General features: G+C 41.7%; 1 protein-coding gene across 6 annotated transcripts in view; it reads right to left on the bottom strand.

Moving 5' to 3' along the window:
• TRIP12 (thyroid hormone receptor interactor 12) overlaps window positions 1-13,945 on the bottom strand; it is a 2,051,777-nt gene that overhangs the window by 98,279 nt on the left and 1,939,553 nt on the right. For all 6 annotated transcript variants that reach the window (XM_069618297.1, XM_069618300.1, XM_069618299.1 and 3 more), the window contains 2 exons: window positions 7,814-7,978; window positions 300-464 (listed from right to left, as the gene is read on the bottom strand). In XM_069618297.1, the coding sequence (XP_069474398.1) occupies window positions 300-464; window positions 7,814-7,978 (330 nt within the window). The remainder of the gene's footprint in view (window positions 1-299; window positions 465-7,813; window positions 7,979-13,945) is intronic.

Genomic DNA, 13,945 nt, shown 5'->3' with positions numbered 1-13,945 from the left:
CAGTGTATTTGAAATAATTCAGCAATTTGTATTCAATCAGACAGCTTCAATATAACACAATTCTACAATTAGTGTCCAAACATGTATTTGCTGAGATGGCAAGGATTTAAAAAAAGTGTTTTCCAAGTTAATGTAAAATTAATATGTTCCAAGAGCTTGCAAAATATAAGTATGAACAAAGAAAAATGTATTTCTTAATCATATCATAAATGTGTGTTACAACTTCATTGAGATGCTCAATATTAACATGGGTGGAACAACAGTAACAAAATATACCAAATATATTAGAATATGCTTACTCTTAGATACTCTTCCAAGTTGTGTATGGTGACTGCTAAATCCTTTCCTCCTTTTCTCAATTCAATGTTGGGAAAGCCTGGTAGAGTGAAATCTAAGGCCAAGTCTTCCACTGAGCAGCCATTCATATTCAGATTCTCCAATGCATACTGCAAACTCTCTTTAGTCTGAAAAGTTTTTTTTTTAAAGGAGAAACATGAAAAATTACAATTTAAAAACCCATTTGCTTTTACTTGAAATGTTGGAAAAATGTCAAACCACCTTTGAAACTATAGAATTCTAGGGGCAAGACTGTCAATTTCTGAGAGGATGTGTGGTGAGGAATAATTTTGCTACCAGCATGGGACAACAAAATGTGACTTTCTGGAATAGCCACTAGAGGACACAGGGATATCACTGGAGATCTGAAAACCACCAAAAGCACTCCCAATTGGAGTCTTATGTGATGACGTAAAAGAAAGGCCCAGAGTTTACCATAAACCATGGACATCACGTAGCGGAAGAAAACGCATACAGAATCCACATAATTCCTTCCAAGTGATAGGGAAAACAGTTCTCAATTCAAGGCCTTTACTCAACCAGAAGTAATACAGGCAAAAGATGTCTTGACGGTTAGGCAAAGGGTGCACATGCTCCGGCCCATTACCTGGTTGCCTGATACAAAAAAGTCTATGAAAAATTATTTTGCGCTGTGTTCACTGTAGTACATCCAGTTTCTGTGATCACTGCAGCACAACTTGTGCAGCGTTTTCACATTTCTTTGGGCAATATATTGATCGAGTGCAGTGACCAAAGTTGAAATGCATATTGGTAATTATGAAAGCCACAATGGATAAGAAAATGACTCAAGTCGGTTAAGCACTTGTTGCAGAGATCTGTGTTCACATACAAGATCACAGTACCAAATCCAGATCCGCCAGATTAAAGTCAACATCCTCGGAGGGAGGAAAACCAGAACTAAACTTTTGATCTATTGCGCAAGAAAACAGCATACCTTATCAGGCTAGGTTGTGCATCCCACCATGTATCAGTATGCAAATAGACAGGTTTTTAGTTGTCTCCTGAATATCCAGTAGTATTTCTCCGCTATCAGGGATGAGGGGCAGGGAGTTCTACTGTTTTGCTGCGAAGGTTGGGAAACTGGCACCACCAGCTTTAGTGTGTTTGGATTTTCATTGCTGTAGTTTGTTGCAGTGGGCTGCTCTGCGAGGTCTGCTTGACTGATCCCTGATAATTCTGGGTAAGGTATTGGGGGTTGGGGGGCATAGGTGGAAAGACATCCGTGGGTGTTGGATAGTGATTTAAAGATAATGCGCTCTTAGATTGGGAGCTAGTGGACATTTTAGGTCAGGTTATTTTAACACAAACGTTTTTATTTTTCTTCCTTGTTTTGCATGTTCAGTTTGCAAATGTATGTGAAAGACAACTTCTTTCATATGAAGAAATAAGCTTGGAGGTGACCAAACATACAAATTGTAACACAACAAATGCCATTTATTGTACACTCTGTCTATGCAATTCGACCTATATTAGGAAAATCACAAGAGACGTGGGAACGCAAATGGCTGAACACCGCTTGAGGATAAGGACAGCATAAAGTCTCCTCTAGTTGCACATTTCCTGGATAAACAGCATATGAAGGAGGACATTCCATGGCTGTTATTGGATTTAGTAAAGGCTAGTAACAGCACAAGGGCTCCCTCAGCATTAGATATAAAGAAACAGGAATTGATTGCACACAATCTAAGCCAGCAAACTGAGCGCAATAAAAGAATTGTCCACATTTCTTAGTCAATAAAATGTCCAAGAGCTTTAATCATCATATTTAGTCATTTTTCTCCAGCATGCGTAAAGCATTAGATATAATATATGTGCAACCTTTGGAATAGTTATGTTTAGCTATTTAATCATGATTTATATTAAAAAACATTTGGACTAGTTAAACGGCAACAATCTGGTTTGCGAGACTCTGTAGCGTCTAAGATATGACGGATGATTGGACATCATGTAATTTTCCAAAGAAGAAGAAAATCCCTGAATGCTACCAGATGGGTTGCCATTAGATTGGGGGGCTTGGGAGGGGGGTGTGTAGGCCCCGTTTTATAACCAAAGTTGCACAACATGTCCTCTGTTGTTTTGGGTAACATGCAGTTTACAGAAATAAATGATGAAAACATGTCAACACACTGGCTGCTATGATATCCCTTGCATGCCCTGTAATATAAATCACTGAGGCTGCATAACATGCTTCCTTAAGAATGACACAGCATGAGACATGTGACCACAGCAGCTGCCATTCAGTGCTGGTTGGATGTTGAACAACCAGGAATTAACATGCTCTATGGATGTTAAGTCACATCATTAGCAACATGTCCTGTGGATAAATTGATTAAGTTTAGCCCTTGCGTTAAATGTAAGTCGCACAAATGGGATATCTATACACCACACAACGATGCTTGACTTCAATTCACAGTAAGTACAAGATCTAAGAGAAGGCATGCAAAGAATGATTAACAGATCAAATAGAAACTGCACAGAGTACACATTTGGTACATTCTTAAACAAGCAGACATGTTTTCAGTTTGCTCTATTGTTAGGATAGGCGCTTGCTAACAATCTCTAGTTCACTCTATGAACATTGATCAATTTTCAAGAACAGTGACACCTCCAGAGGTGTTCAGATACCACACTTCTATGAACTGATAGGGAGCAGCTCAGATGTACAAGTAAGCAGTTCTGGTACCGACTACGTTCGGATGTGAAAGTAGGTATATTAAAACATGAAAGAAACTAGACTGCCCACATTGAGAAAGAATTTACAATAACCAAATCATGAGGTTCTCATTTAATAAGCTTGGTCTGATCCAAAATCGGCCTTTCTGCAAGGAGTAATCTGTACTGGCTCACGCAAAACGATTTTAGGAGATCTAGGAAAGCAAGTGCAAATAAAAATAAATGTCAGCGTCCTTAGCCCACACCACAGGGCAGCTATGGTCCGATGTAGGTTTTTACTTTGCGATACATTTATTTTGACACTTGTACTTCTCCATACCTTTACTTCTCCTAGCATTCACTTAAGTCATTACAGGGGCAGGCACCCTGCACCCCCCACTTGTTTTACTTCACATTCTTCCCCCTACCACCATTGACTCCATCCCTAACCTTAAGCTAACTTTAAGCCCAACCATTGCCACCTTCAAAATGGGAAGATGCAGACCAAGTAAATGCACGACACAGTAAAGGCTGGCAAAGTGAATGTTGACGAAGTAAGTCTAGATAGAGTTTTCTGGGAGAAGTAATAAGGGGAGATACTTTAACAGTGGGCAACCAAATCACACTCCAAAAGTTGAGTGCACGGGCATAAATACATTATAACCAGCTATTTATTCAAATTAACAACAACATTCAGTTCTATATGTAATTTACCTACTGTTGCAGTGGTACTAAGTGAAACCATAGTTTTCACTAGAACGAAAACAAAAAAAATACATTTAAAAAGACAGCTCTGATCGCACATAGCAGTCTTTCTAAATCAGACTGTCAGCCCCTGCCGCACGCAAGGGCCAACTAGCACGGCGAGACGCAGAGGAATCGGCGCGGGGGTTTCAGTGTGTGTATGTATGTATGTGTGTATGTGTGTATGTGTGTATGTGTGTATGTGTGTATGTGTGTGGACTTGGTGTGCTGGGAAGGGGGTGGTGAGTGGAGAATTTAAGGTCTCAGGGGGCTGGACCACCCCCATCCCCATTTTACATAACCGGCGGGATAGGGCGGGGGTGTGGAAGAGATCACTTTGTGGGGGGCGGCGGGAGCAAGTCATATTTCGGCATTTTAAAGCAGGCACAAAAACGTCAGAAAAAAGAAAAAGAAAAAAAAATTGATCTTTTTTGTGTTCGGTCTTTCAAATGTGGAAATAGAACATAGAACCATTGCAGATACATACATGCACCATTAGCAGGTACATATTACTTTTTAAGTATCTGTTGAGGTAAAAGGGGCAGAATAGTACATGCAGAGTCACCAGCATTTGGGCCCAACAATTTTAGTTCAACCAGAGCCCAAGTGTTCAAGTACCAACTCTCCCTCAGCCTTGACTTATTTTTTGCAGCATATTGCGGGAAACTGGATTCTGGCCCTGATGCTGATATTCCAATGCTAGCCTGCACCCAATTAAAAGATAGGGACCTTGTGGTTAAATATATGCAAGTTTCAGACTAGTTTCATCAATATCAAGTCCTTATGTGGAATATGGTTGCGGGAAGGAGACTGCTTCAGTTTCTGGTAGCAGCTCCAGCAATGATCGGGTTTCCTAGATATTTTTTAAAAAATAGGAAGTATATCAAAGGTCAAAAGAAGGACAAATTGAAGAACAATCATTTAACTCTCCATAATCTGCTTTCAGATTGATTAGTCCTTTAATCCACAGATTCCTCACCTTCTTACATCTTCTCCAGCGACAGCTGTTTTTGGTAACTTTCAGCCATCATGGGGCGCAGCAGGGTTCTATGTCTGCTTCTAAGTACGTATGTTTCCCCTCACGTTGGAACCAAAATATATAGAGCCATACATGTCTCATTTCCACCTTTATCCATCACACTCAACAGCTGCAGATTAGCAGGTGTAGTATGTGCTATCCACCAAGAGACCAGGTTGGGAGGGCAATGAGGAATCTACGTGAGGAAGGGCTATTCCACAAGAAAACATTGCTGAGAGTTAAGTAATTTGTTCTTCTAATGTATTCCTTTCTCCGACTGATTTCTCATCTTAGACTCACATCACCCATGCAAGAATAATTCTAGAGGACCACTCTACCAAAATGAGCATCACGTCCAGATAATGAATACAGAAAGGCGTGAAGATCCAATCCAGAACATCCTGGCAGAGCTACCACTTGTGGGTGGTCTGCATCTGCCTGCTCCACGCATCCTCAAACACATTCTTTGTACCCGCAAGATAGGCAGCAGACAGGCATACTTTAAAGGCATTTGCAACCAGGGGCAGCTGAGGGGACAGAGGAGGCAGCAATCGCACCTGTCTGGGTGCCTGAAAGTGCCGCTGACCATGCTTGCCCGAGGATGCGTGACTGCTACCGTAGTGTGTGAAAGAGCCAAAAGGGACTTCCGCCTCATCATGGTGACAGAGGGCTTTTAGACAGCTACACCTGGGGACTTAACCATGGCCTTGGGGGCATTATACTTCAACAAGGAATGCCTGCAAATAAGGGCCCAGTGCCCGTAAACCCAGTCGAAATACTCTGCCATGTCAAGAACGGATTCTAGCGTCTCACATGCAGTTTCTGTTCCATCCTCCACTAAGGATGCAAATCAATCTTAATTCCCTTTGTCAGCAAATTATCAGCCGCTTTGGAGAAAACAGCCAACATGGTGTTGGTATATTTAACTAGCACACAATTGGTGCTCATGGTCCCTAGGGCTAGGCTGCCTGAGACTAAAACCTTGTGGCCCCAAGCATTTATCTTATTGCTCTCACTATACAGGGGTAAGGAAGGGTAGGTAGCCAACTTCGGACCTCCTGTAGAGGCCTGAACTACGGTGCTCTCAGGCGTAGGTTGGGTAGACAAAAATGATGGATCAGAAGGTACAGATCAGATTTTTTGCAAAGTCATGGTCCAGAGGTGGGATCCTGCCACACAATCATAACACGCTCACCTGAAGCACGATTAAAAGGAAGTAGGGTCTGCCTAAGAAAATAGATCACAGAAAACGTGAATAAGTCTAGTGGGTGCAGCCAGCTCCAGAGAGCCTATGTCTTGGCAATAGGACCTTTGAAAGGATCCATGAGATTTGCCATATGCAGGACCATGTAAAGGTCTACCTCCAGTGAGGTATGCAATCTGCTGGATTCTTCAGCCAATATATAGACCATGCAGATTTAGCATGCAGATTTAGCTAAATCTGCATGGTCTATATATTGGCTGAAGAACTCCTCTGGAAGGTTTTGCCCATCGCTAGAGTGCAGAGTTCAAAGCCATTAGGTATGGGGTCTCCCATTCATCGAAGATTTGGGCCATATTCAATAAGCAATCACTCCTACTAGCCAGAGTGTAATCCAGGAAAGTGCCAGCCTGCTCGGAGTGTGCAGCTGATGCTAAAGACAATGCAACGTTTTCAATGCCTGAAGATGGTGCTGACTGGCATGGGAGCAGAGTGGTGTATGCATGAGGAGCAGTGACCAAGCCAGCAGTCAAACGGTTGCTGTGCAGTGGGGCCTAGCTCCGCCACTTGTGCTAGGGCCCTTGCGAAGAGGTCAAGCATATATAAGGAAGACCTAATGGGGAAATGTGCCTGTGAAGACTGACTACTACGAGGTCTCGTCATCGTCCCTGGAGTGAGTGACTGCTTTGCATACTCGTGGAAAAGAGTGATGTCTGAAGGCCCAGGAGAGCATAGTCCCTACTGTGTTTCTTGTTCTTCTTGTCCTTAGTTAGAGGGGCCTCCTGCTCCTGGACACCACTAAGGGATCAGGCCATCTTCGAGTAAGGACCCAACACCAGCAAATTCAACAGCATTCATTTATTCTACTACATTGAGGCAAGTGAGGAGTTTGGGTGTCCGCTCCTGGAAGGCTTAAAGAGGCCAGGATTGGCAGGAACAGCAATACTCAGCTTCACGATTCTGGCCAAGCCAATAAAAATACAATCTGATACAGATATTTGCCATCTGCAATCAGAGAAGGGCTTGAAGTCTGAGACCTTTGGGGTTATGAGGCATGGCACAGTAAATTATCAAAAACTACAGCAAGTGGAGTTCCAAGCAGCATATCGAGTTAGACAGAAAATAAGAACTGAGGTATCGGGGTGCGGTTTGCTCCATATATACTGGCCCAACACTGTTGTGCTGTGCCCCATTGTGTCCAAGTTCCCAAAGACAGCTGGCATTGGAGAAGATCTATCTAATTTAAGGAGTCCGTGGAAGGAAGGAATCCATTAGAATTACAATTTAGGAAGGAGTGTCCTCAAAGACAACTGGCTGAGTGTGCATAAAAAAGGAAGTGACATATGGTGCAGCCCCCTGTAAATATACTGCCCTTGGAGTCCTGTTCAGAATCATATATGTTGTTGATAGCGATTGGAGAAGACGCAACGACGCACTGTAACCTGTGGGGCTAAAAACGGTTAAACAGATCAGATGTCACTGGAGGCTATATATGAGGAAACTGTAGGCGAAAGGAATCTATTAGAAATTACCAAATGAAGGACAATTAAAGGGACTGCAAAGTATATACACAAAGAAAAGCAATCACACTCTGCCAGAGACAATCTTTTCATGTATTTACTTTTTAACTTTGGCCTCAGGACTAGGTGTGTGTGAAGATGTACAAGTGGAGGGGAATCAGAAAATGGTATTCCTAAATTGTAGGATTGCATTATACAATGTATTTTGTAAACATTTATATAAAGTATCATGACATCTAAGAAATTCTGACACTAGTCAGACATCTACCAGTAAGCAAGAAACCTGTATTTAACCTAATTTTTAAACTTGACATGTCTTACCTGTGATTTGTCCTTTTCCAGCCTTTTCTTTTGTCGGACAAGATCTTCAAGATGATAAACCGATTTAGCTACTACTGGATCAATGTTCAGTAAATCATGAGAAACTAATGAGGTTTCCTGCCGAAGCATCCATTTATAGAAAGGGAGGCCCAGAGGAAGATCCACCTGAAAAAAATGGGAGATGTGTTTTAAATGAAATAGATTTTTAATCGCATCATTTTCTGGTGGGGGGACGGGGGAGGAGGGAGTGTAATAACCACATTTTTTCAGTAAAACGTCCAAAAAGATTTAGTATAGACACATGCCTATATACATTTTATATTTACTTTTTCTGTTTGTGTTGCCCCACACATGAACTTTAAAGTGACCATGTTGGATTAGAAAAACAAACTACTTACCTATTGCTAATGTTCTTTCTAATGGATGTGCCTCCTTTTCCATCACCTTCTAGTTCCATGGCCAGCTGACCAACGGAAGGTTTTTCGGCACCAGGAGGTGCAGTGTCTGCTCTACGGGAAGCAATTACACACCCTACGCCAGCCACTGTACCCCATAAACTCTGTTCCGCCCTTTTTTCTTGAAATGAAAACACTCAGAAACCACAGAGCAGTAGAGGTATGAGCTAGCCACCAAAAGTGGGAGGGCGATTAGCAATCCGTGGGGGAACATCCATCAAAAAGAACAGTACCGAGGTAAGCAATTTGTTCTTCTAATGTATTCCTTCCACCCAGAGAGTCCTCATCTTTGATACTTCTAATGCAGTGTATAAATCTGGAGAAGGGAGAGAGCAAGAAGACCCCACCTACACTAGAAATCACTGGAGAACCACTCGATCAAAGCAAGCGTCCTGCCTGGCAAAGTAATTCTGGCAGGATAATCGAGAAAACATGGATAGTGAAGACCACATAGCCACTTGACTTATGTCCAAAACAGGATCAGAAATGTCAGTATAAACAAATCCTTGGGTTTCGAAACCTTATTTGACGCCCGCAGTCGATGCAAGGTTTAAATCCTGATGCCTTGTCTGATTCAGCATGGTGTGAAACGGCATGGAGCGCATACACATGTCGGGTGGAGCGGACGCAGAACCGCCCTAGGCTGCAAAAAAGTTTCAGAAGAGAAGCTGTCCGATCATAGAAAAAGGAATCCTTTAGAAAGGTCATTCGCTAGAGCCTAGAACCACAGGCTCATTCTTTCTATGCAGAGGGAACGACACCACACCACTCTGTTCAGGTAGTACATGACCTCTGTGTTTGTCAAGACCAGCGGTCTTGCCCGACAGAGGAGAGGATGGCGGCCAGGGCGATGTTCCAGAAAACTGATGTGTCCTGAGCTTTTGCTGGAGACCACAATCCGCTGTAAGGTCAAACAGGTGAGTAGCGTGTCGGCCTTTGAAGGACACATCGATGATTAGTCGGTTGGGTTCATGGATCCTGAAGCAATGCCCTTCTCAGTATGTTGTTCTGCAGGGACCACCACACAAGATCAAGAAACAATGTCAGAGAACTGCTACTGAGACCACTGACACCAAAGAACCCACTGAAGCGCCCTCAGGCATAATTGGGCCTTTAGTACCACCAGGAGGCAATGAGGCCCAGTAGACATAGGAAGGCAGAGGCCGGTACAAGCTTCTGGGACTAAAAGACAGGTTCATCACGATCCTCAAGAGGGAAAGTGCTGATCAATTAGGTGTCCATGACCACTGTAAGGAACGCATGGTGGCAACAGTACAGACAGACAAGCGATACAGTACAATGGTGTTTATTGAACTATAAATGCAGAGTGGAAAAACGAGCAAGCATTGACCATCAAATGAAAAATAAGGCAGTACTAGTGGCGTTGTGTCAAAATAAAAGGGCTTATACAAAGAACAACCTATTGACAATTCCTTACAACTAATTACAAAAAGAGTGTGGGATAGGGTATCAAAGAAAGAAGTGTTCTCAAATCATAAATCAGGATGATATTGCTAGGGGTCCCCCTTCCCCATGTTGTCAGCACGCAACGAGGTGGGAGCTTTGAGCACAGCACACGCCCTGGCTTTCTTAGCACGAGCCGACAGTTCCGTTCCAGCTGGCACAGCACACGCTAAAGTCTTCCCAGCACAAGCTAACACCTCCGTATCAGCTTTCAGGTTCTTTCATGGTTGAGTCTCTTATCAATAAAAGTCTCTCACCTTCGAGGTCTGATGCTTTCAGCAAACAAATACGAAAGTTCTGTTCTACCAACACTTTGGGTGATGGCTTCACCTCTGGGTCCCCCTCTTCTGAGCGCAGACCCCTCACATTGTATACAACAGATTCACCGGCAAAGTCCTGAGAAAATCCATCTTTGCCCGTTCTTTGCTCCTGCTCCTGTTCTTCAGCTACTGATCGTGACGCTACTGGATTTACTTGGACTTTTTATTGCAAGGACTTACTTTACCACAAGGTGAATAGCATTATATAACCCAACATACTAGTTATAATACGAATTATATACATATAATAATCCTGTATTTACCTTTACAGGCTGTGCTTTCTAACCATTGTGGGCATTACTATTAAAGTGCACTTGCGCGTGCACTGCGCGCGCGCACCGGCGAAGTCCCGAGAAAGTCCCGCTTTGGCGCTTCGCTGCGGCGGGCGGCTAGGTAATACAATTTTCTGTCCTTTGGCAGTATTGGCAGTATCGTTTTAGCAATTATATCAAATGATTTTATTTATGTGGTGATTGTGTAATACACACTACGTTTTGCTACTGCATTTTAATATTGTATTTTACTCACTGTTTTTTTACCATTGTTAACTATAATATCATTAAACAATGACAAATTGTTGACTTTATACTTAAATTGTGAATAGCTCCAGTTGTGAAACCAAAATGGGCTCAACACCTCATACGCTCAAAACCAATATGCCGTCGCCGGCGGTGTTTAAAAATACCCCACCGGATGTCGTTTCAACTAGATCGAAAAGCAATCTAAAAAAAGTCACATCGTCAACGTCGATCACACTGACACCGCGTGCTAAAACGCGATTAAAAACACAGCTGGCAAGCAAAGACATTAGGCAATTTTGCCCCGTTTTGAAAAATATTCAGCAATCTTCAGTAATTTCTGCATCACAAGGGGATCTCAATGAAGTATGTACCCCCAATTCTGGTCACCCTGAACAAATTGAGATTTCTTTGAGGCACAATGAAAGTCAAATTTGTGTTAATCAATCAATAACTTCAATTTCTGCTGTACATCAAAACGATCTTTCAATACATGATGCCATGTCGATAAATACAGAGATTGAAGATCTAGTTAATCTGCCAGTATCTGATAACACTATGATTCAATCTATAAAACAAATTGACCAAAAAAAGACTCAAAAACCACAATTGGATCAAATATCAGAAATCCAAGAGGATGAAAACATTGATAATAGTGAGGATTTTTTCCCGGAAGAATCAAAACAAATGACGACTAGAAATGAGAGTACTTCTATTAGGTCAACTACTGACTATCACCAGCAATGCTCAATGGATTCTACGATCTCAGAAGCTGCTTCATACATGCTGCCAACGCCAAGACACTGTGAATCCTCTCTAGAAAAAGAAAGCGCACCCGCGAATGCAGGGCTTTTGGAAGTCACTCTTGTGGTAGTAAACACAACGATCCAAAGCCTGTTCAAGTTATTTGAAACTCTCGAATGTAAAATTAATTTACAATCAGCCAAGATTGATCATATAACCTTATGGATACAAACACATTTGGCTCAGACGGAGAACATTCGCCAACATAAAGACTCTATTAATGACTTATCCAAGAGTGTTGAAATTATAACCATACCTCCCACACATCCTACAAGTCTTCCAACGTTTGAGTATATTATCTGCCCAATCGAAGCGGATGTTCCAGAAAAAACTGATCTAAATTCCTCATGGATAAGCGTTGACAATACTCCCAAAATACCAAAGCAATTAAGTAACAGAGCTCAATATGACTATTCAATAAACGCTCACGAAACAGAGGTCGACCAAGACATCTCATAACCAAACCGTTCCAATCTACGAAACGAAATAATAAATTATTTAATTGTCCCCCGCGATTACAGACAGTGGATCTGACTGGTGGAGTTAAAGCCTCAGGATGATCAAATAATAAGGGATGATACATTGGGCGAAAGGAACCCAGCTGCGATTTTAACATCAAAACAACATGCTGCACCGATGATGCAGTCTCCGTTAAGTCTATTGGTCTCGACTCTGGAAAAGGTGATCCCAAATGAGCATGTAGAAACAAAGCCATTGTCTGCTCATGAAGCCAACTTAAAACCTAAGCCAACCCAGACAACTGAAAAATTAAGTCAAGCAACTTTGCAAATAGTTGATAGATCACAAATTGAACAACTTAAAGTTGCGGTCGACTCATATCTTGCGTCGAAAAAGTGAGAGAAAGGATTTGGCAGCCAAAAGAAAAAATATACAGAATGTTATCGCAAATTGTTCTGTGAATGAAGATCATCTCAGCCAAACTGTTGCTGAAAATCAACATATGAAACACAGAGAAAACACAGTACAAATAATTTCTAAACCCCCGTGTGCTCTGGAGTTAACAAAAGAGTCACAAGCTGATAACACATCCAATGAGCAAAATGAGATGATTAAATCAGCAATTGAATCTCATTTGGCAACTCACTTGGGATCATTAATGATACCGACACGTCCAACAGAAAATCATACAAGAGTCACATTCTCTGATGAACATAGTCGAGTCAATGAAAACAACTCATGTCAAAAGGCAAAGAGAGTGATTAGTGAATCGGGTTCCAAAAACTCACCAAAAAACAAGAAGTCGCAACAAAACAACAAAGGATGGACCTAAAAAGGAAAAAAGAATTTGCGAACCATCATACATTAATTTTAAAATGTCATGCGGCTCCACATCCACAATATGATCTATCACGCGCGAGTGTTCTTAATATCTTCAGTGATGTGCCAGAATTAGTAGACCTAACGTCGTCTGATATCGACCAAGCAGAATTCTTATGTGATGTAAGCTTAGGAATAGTGCGTTTGTGGATGAAATCTGGGCTAGTCATGAATTCCTTGCGGCAGGTTCGAATGAAACTCTTTACAATGGGTTTCTTGTTAGCTCAAGATCCGGAAAGGAAAAATTGGGAGAATAGCACGGACAAACAAGCAGCAACCAACTCTTTAACTACCGTATGCCAGTGCATAAAATGTAACTCAGTTGACTCTGAATTTGAGCATCCGTATACTTCCCAGTCATAACCATCATTGCTCCAAGATGTGATTGAGAAAAAATCTGACTCAGTAAAGTTAGTAAGTTGGAACACAAGGGGTTATACTCCTATTAACTGACTGTAATCCTCTTTTGGACGTGGCAGACATAGTCCTACAAGAAACATAGATAAGAACCGCACCAATATGGGATAACCATGACATCATCCTCCCAGCAATTACAGCTCAAAAGGGTCGTCCGATGGCAGGTCTTAAGGTTGCCATAAAATTGGGATCAAAAATAAAATTACAAACTTGGGAAAACCCAAATATGTTTATACAAATGGTAAAAATATCGCTTGACTCCCAAAAGTTGGCACTAATTAATGTATACAGAAACCCGGCAGCGATTACGGACTAATGTTTCTATAAAGATCTGTATAAAGTGTTTGAAATAATTGCCAAAACCAAAGAGATAACGGATGTATTACTTGCTGGGGATCTCAATTTGGATGTCTTCAATTGTACTGTGGGGAAAAAAAAAACAGGAATTTAATAAATGGGGTCAATTCATGAAACAATTTGGCATGAGAATGGCCAATGGATCACTCCCGGGAGATATTCCTCCACAAGTGACGTGGGAAAGAGGATCGTCAACAAGCATCATTGACTATATCTGTCAGACAGGCTATTCATGGCATCAAAGGATTTTAAGATAATGAAACAATCTAGGAGTGACCATCACATGCTTACATTAACTTGGCCAAGAGACTCCCCGAAAGAATACAGAAAACCACAATGGATGCCGCAAAAGCTGTCAATTAATAATGCTAAATCTCGTTTCAAGTGGTCCCCAACTAAATTGATTGCTCTAAATGAAAATCTAATGCTGCAGAATGACCCACAGAACATAAAATCCTA

The sequence above is a fragment of the Ambystoma mexicanum genome, chromosome 10 (assembly GCF_040938575.1).
Source record: "Ambystoma mexicanum isolate Mex_15411 chromosome 10, UKY_AmexF1_1, whole genome shotgun sequence".
Lineage (NCBI taxonomy): Eukaryota > Metazoa > Chordata > Amphibia > Caudata > Ambystomatidae > Ambystoma > Ambystoma mexicanum.
This window is presented reverse-complemented; position numbering and strand designations above follow the sequence as displayed.